This window comes from Urocampus carinirostris, chromosome 3 (assembly GCF_059441175.1).
Source record: "Urocampus carinirostris isolate Australia breed hairy pipefish chromosome 3, RoL_Ucar_1.0, whole genome shotgun sequence".
Classification (NCBI taxonomy): domain Eukaryota; kingdom Metazoa; phylum Chordata; class Actinopteri; order Syngnathiformes; family Syngnathidae; genus Urocampus; species Urocampus carinirostris.
In genome coordinates, this window is record NC_142351.1 from 35,117,645 (window position 1) to 35,123,878 (window position 6,234).

General features: G+C 41.0%; 1 protein-coding gene across 2 annotated transcripts; it reads right to left on the bottom strand.

The window, feature by feature from the left end:
* Positions 1-574: 574 nt before the first annotated feature.
* Positions 575-6,234, bottom strand: LOC148369552 (twist-related protein 2-like). Of its 2 annotated transcripts, none has more exons than XM_088329977.1 (2): positions 5,147-6,234; positions 575-827 (listed from the first exon to the last, which is right to left on the bottom strand). In XM_088329977.1, the coding sequence occupies exon 1, from the start codon at positions 6,072-6,074 to the stop codon at positions 5,454-5,456; it is 621 nt and encodes a 206-aa protein (XP_088186103.1). In that variant the 5' UTR covers positions 6,075-6,234; the 3' UTR covers positions 575-827; positions 5,147-5,453. The 2 variants fall into 2 exon arrangements, with proteins under 2 accessions (XP_088186103.1, XP_088186104.1); XM_088329978.1 differs by having other exon boundaries at positions 5,143-6,234.

The window sequence follows — 6,234 nt, forward strand, 5'->3', positions numbered from 1 at the left end:
TTTGAGGTAGTGTGTTCGGATTAAAATAAGTTTTGATTTCATTGTCACACTACTTTTATTCAGGGTACCAGAGACAAATGTTGGAGAAATGAGAAAACAGAAAGTCGTCCTGAAAGGTGAATAAACGCAAAAAAGAACCACGATGGAAACAACTCTTTTGTGCATGACGAATCGGACGTTAAAGAACATTACATAAATTCGTCAGACCAAAAGTATCCATTATCCCTCCCTGGCTCTGTTGCTATCGCATAGATTTGGCCTTCTCTCCTGGCTCTCAGGCACAATACAGCAGCTGGCCAGGCAGAGAGTAGTGCTAAAATTGTGCCTGTCAGTCACACACTCAGACATAAACTTATAGAGTGGCCGGTGGTGAGAGAGAGAAGGGCTTAGCCTTCTACGAAGAGAAGCGAATGTTTGCGGAAAGGGCGAAGTGTTGATCCAAGGACAATAGTTTCGATCCGATCCAAGTGCTTGCTTAGTATCGATAATATAGATATTTGGTTCGATCCTAACAAAGAGGTGAGGTTGCATGGTTCATGCAACTTGCGACATGCCATAAAAAAATAACCTTGGAGCATTTTCAAATTGATTTTATTGTCAGGACAGTTGCATTGTAGGAAAACATTAATATGGACAATTAATTTTTAATAACAATTCCTGCTTGTCATCATGGTCCAAAATCTACTTTTAGCTGTATATTCATCCTTTTCAAGCCCCCGTTTTCCTTATAAACAAGAGAGTCCTGTTGTCCTTCGAAATACCAAATCCAAAGTGTGCATGAGTGCAATGGTGGAAATGGTGTCCAACACAATTCCTTTTTTCAGCAGCTGGAAAGACAGAAAGGCAAAAGTTATTGCTTCAAAAACAAGCAGGCACATTTGCCAAAAACATTTCAAGAGAAAATATTGGCATAACGCTGCAAACTGTCACTGATGGGAAAAAAAAACATAAAAATCGTTGTTTTTTGGTTTTACTCGTCATTTAAATTTTCCGTATCAAACAAAAGGCCTGTGGGCCAAATCTGGCCCAGGAGAAGGGTTTTCACGGCTCCTGAGATGAACTTGATTCACTATTGCAGATTTGTCAATGTCATGGGCCGTGGGCCAAATGTGGCCCGCCATATCATTTTAGAGATTAAATTGCCTGAGAATCTAAAAATGAATAGGTCAAAATAATGCTTTGACAAATAAAATGAATTTCCCTCAACACCCATCGACTATGACTACATCTAAAAGTGACAGTTCAGCACCACTATACGCCTGTGTTTCTATACCAACTGAATGAGTAGAATTGATTAATGAAAGATCCCTAAAATGTCCAAGATGATTTTGTTCTTTTGTTATAAGGCGATACCTCTACATACAAGATTAATCCATTCCTGGATCGTTCTCATATTGAGAACCGCCCATATCTCGAGCAAATTTTCCCCATACAAAATAACTGAAAACCGATTCATTCATTCCAAGCATCCTAAAAGCATTTAAGTTAACTCTAAACCCTAAATAAAATCAAAAAAGACAATTCCCACCCCGGCCACCAACTATTTGACATGTTGCCTTCTGGTCAGACCTACAGGTCCTTTAAAACTAGGACACCTAGCCTCAGAAACAGCTGCTTCTGCAGAGCCATCACAACACTAATCTAAAGCACGAAGCTGTAAAAAATTCATATCTGACAACAATTTTGGGTCTTTTTTGTTGCCAAACGAAACTGAAAAAAATGTATACTATTGCACGAAAATGTGGAAAAAAGTATGGAGTTGGCATGTTCTCCCCGTGCCTGCGTGAAATTCCTCCAGGTGCTCCGGCTTCCTCCCACATTCCAAAAACATGCATGTTAGGTTGATTGGCCGGTCCAAATTGTCCCTAGGTGTGAATGAGCGAGTGAGTTGTCTGTCTCTGTGTGCAACCAATTCAGGGTGTCCCCTGCCCACTGCCCGAAGATAGCCGGGATGGGCTCTAGCACCCCTGCGACCCTACTGAGGATAAGTGGTGCAGATAATGGATGGATGGATATTGCTACAATGCACTATTCGTCGATGCATCATTATACCAGCTCAGTAGCCTAGATGGTAAGGCGCCCGCTTTGAGACTGGGAAGTTCGGGTTCGCGCCCCGGCCGAGTCATTCCTAAGACTTAAAAAGTGGTCGGCGGCGCCCTCTGTTGGCTGCGGCTGCATCGGCTCGCTACAACGGGTCAGGTGCAATCGACATTTCGTTCTGTGTACATTGTTACACAGAATGACAATACAAGGAAATTATTATTATTATTATTATTATTATTATAATTGTTATTATTGGAACTTAGGCCTGTTTTTCTAGGCACTATGTTGCTCATCCTGATAGCATTTTATCTCCAGTTTTACCCTCGAGTGCCATGTGCAATCTCGCTGCATAAAATTTTTCACAACTATGATATCATTAACAATAGAGAAAATCTATAAAACACATCCCAAAAGTGATCGAACATTAAAATACAATGAGATACATAAGATGGTAGCAAAATGACTTTAAAGCCCCTGTCTCTAGTGGTAACATCTGGAAACTCTCTGAATATCAGGCAAAAGAAATTCTCGAAAGACATTTGTATCTCAAATTTCTCTTTCTCGAGTAGCTCGTATAATCGCTAATCAATAAAATATTATACTGTATATCCATCCATTATCTGCACCGCTTATTCTCAGTAGGGTCGCGGGGTGCTGGAGCCCATCCCAGCTATCCTCGGGCAGTAGGCACGGGACACCCTGAACTGGTTGCCAGCCAGTCGCAGAGCACACAGGGACAGACAACTCGCTCGCTCATTCACACCTAGGGATAATTTGGACCAGCCAATTCACTTGAAATGCATGATTTTAGATTGTGGAAGCAAGCACAGGGAGAACAGGCAAACTCCGCATAGGAACGTTTGATCCCATCACCTCAGAACTGTGCCGCACACACGCTAACCACTGCGCTGCCGTGCTCCACTATACTGTCTATGTCTAGTGACATTTTTTTCAATGCACCTTTCATGTTTGTTTGTCATATTTTAATGACAATTATAATTAGTGATAAGTTACATTTGGTTCTTTAAAGACAGCCTTTAGACTGATGTGGCCCTCGATGAGAATGAGTTTGGCACTCCTGCACTATTGTATTATACACCAAGAATTGTGTATTTTTTTACCGTATGCTACTTTTTGTTAATAGATCTTTGTACTTCACTTGATTGTATTCCAATCCAATTATATTTAAATACAAATATTTCAGTTTAGTGAATGATAGAAAATGACTGTTATTTTTTTTCTTTGAAGTATATTTAGGCCACTTTTGCTGAAATATACATTAAAGGGTGCTGTTGGTGCCTAAATTATAGTGGCTTTTTAAATTTTGGGTTCATGTAATGGCGATTTTTATACAAATAAATTGATCTTTTGTGCATGTTGAAAATTCATGATTACTGATTAAGGCATAAGCAAATAATCATCAGTTTATATTGAGCTTATCGGTAGGTTCAATTGGGATTACTTAACTATAAACGTCATTTTAAATGTCTTCAACATTAGATAGGTCAAGCCTTCAACTTGTAACGTCATCTTTTATTTGGCCCCTTCTTCCATTTTACTATGACAACCCTGATTTCAAAGGCTCATGAAACAATAATCGCTTCGTTAACACATAAAAAAATAAATGAAAAATTAACATCAAATTCATTTTTATAGAATAATTGTGTTGTTTTTTTTTTTTATCTTCCTAAGAAAAATAGTTTGTTTTTTTGTGTATGTGAAAGCAAATACATTGGCATCAATAGGGAATGAATCTGGAGAAAAATAAGTAAATCTTCAGGGGAAGTAAAACAACTTTTTTTCAGAATGATTCATTTAGAATACTATGAAAAAACATTGATGTTGTATTCGTGGAATATGAGTGAAAAAGAATAAATGCACTGGCTTGCATCCATTTCATGCAGATAAAAATACATCAAATGTTATTCAGGGCTTGGTTAAAAAACAATCCCGGCTCACTTGTTTTCAGAGTTCAATCATATGATGTCTATAAGCGGAGCCTCACTCAGTTGTTATGTAATGAAGATACTGTCATGTCATATTCGGTCGACAGTAAACCACAAAATGGGTGGAATATTTTGTCCCTTAAATGTGCATTATTTAGCGCCTATCAGTGGAAAAAACATTAGGCAGAAATACATGTAATATTATGTATACATGCATTTTTTTAAATACTTTGAGAAATTCTCATTTACTTAACATTACATGAGCCTAACTTAAAAGGAGCTGGCATAATTGTCTGCCACCTTTCTGCAACAGGTACCCAAAAACGTTGTGAAAGACTGTGCAAAATATGTATAATTATAGAGTCCAAACCATACAGCGACATCCGGTGTTCAAGTAATAAAAACTGTTCATTTAACTGAAATCTTGCAAACACAATTTAAACCAGAATGTATTAGACGGCTGGAGGTCAATTAAAGGCAATACAACTTTTACTTTACTTCCCATTTGAGATCTCTATCTTTTATTGTAATCTATTATTTAGCATTAGCTGTGTTAATGATAGCAATAATAATAAAAAAAAGACAAAAGCCAATGTTGAATTTTTTTACAGATGCAGTAGTTAAACTAAGCTTTTGTTTGGTGTGAATTTATTAGTAAAATCTACACTTGTATGGTGTGTGTATTTTGTGTCAGGGAAAGGAGGTGGGGGATTACACCTATGCATGTGTGCTGTATAAATCAGTTCTCACCCCTTCTATCATTCCCAGCGGTTTACAAGAGCTTGGCGGGAGAGCCCCCGCAAGGGCCTTCCCCTTTGATGGGACCACATATGATTCATCGCGTTCTTAAAGCCGTTTGTTTTCATTAGCCCTCGTCGTCGGCCCTCCGCCGATCTATCGTGCTCCTTTTGCGCAGCGCAAGCATATTTAGGGCCAAACGAGGGGAAAGAATTTGCAAGCGGTTGCAAGAGTTTCTTTGGCACAAGAACAAACGGAGGAGCTCTGTTCGAGTAGCGACCGAAGGACTGGCTCGCTTGCTTTTTTTCCAGTTTTGCTGATAATGCGTGAGAACAAACACATGGGATTTAAAGATACTGTTTTTTGCGAAGTTTGTCCATGTGACTGAACAGGAACCCAAAAATAAAAAGTATACCTACATGGATGGTCTTGATCAGAACGCAGCTGAAGGTGGAACACGGGATGAAACGTCGGTCTCCTCGCTTAGTCGTGAGGAGACGTCATTCAAGTTTCCTTTTTTAAAAACGGTCAAATTATCGATGCTAAGGGTGAAGCCTTAAAAAGTAATAAATAAGAATGAAAGCTTGAAAAGCAGATGTGTCATTTGGACTGCTCATTAGGAGTTTTTGCCTCACAGGACCTCACTAAACTGCCTATGTAACCTGAGACCTTTGAGCCAAACGTCCAACCTGTTTTAAGGAGAGCATGGTTTGGTAAAAAACGGGGCTAAGGACCAGCTGACATGGTTGACCAGGCCCCCTCCATCCTCCAGACGGAGAAGGCGTAACTCAGTCTTTCGTGGGCCAGGTAATTACAGCCGTTGGACTTGGAGTCCATCTCGTCGCTCTGCAGGACCTGATACAGGAAGTCGATGTAGCGCGAAGCCAGTTTGAGGGTCTGAATCTTGCTCAGTTTGTCTGAAGGGAGCGTCGGGATTATTTTCCGTAACGAGGCGAACGCTTCGTTGAGAGACTGCGTCCGCTGGCGCTCTCGAATATTGGCGATCACTCGTTGACCGTGCGGGTCTTCCAGGGGCGATGACCCACCGGGGCTCGGATCCGGAACAGGTGAAAGAGACGGCCCCAACGAAGACGGCACGTGTTGGGGGCTCCTTTTGAGTTTTTTCGGCCCGGTCGGCGTGTCAATCTGGATGTCTTCGGCAGGTCTAACGTCAAGTGGGGGGACCTCGGTGCCCTCGGGTGAGCCCGTCGGACGTTTCCGTCTGCGGAACCCTGGTGTTGCCACGAGGACTGGACATGCATTTGAAGGCCGTTTAACAATGTTCTCCCTGCCAGAAAGCACAGAGCCCACCGGATGATCTGCACCAGTCTGCTCTTCGTCTCTCATACTTATGGGATCCGTACAGGTCCTTCCGTTGTGTCTTGTTCTTGTAGAACTTCTTCTACTTGGTCACAAAATAAAAAAACTCCACATCAGCTTGTACCACCAGAATATTGCAAGGCAGCCAGTAATGACCACATTGGTCTTCATGTCCCGCTGCCTCTCA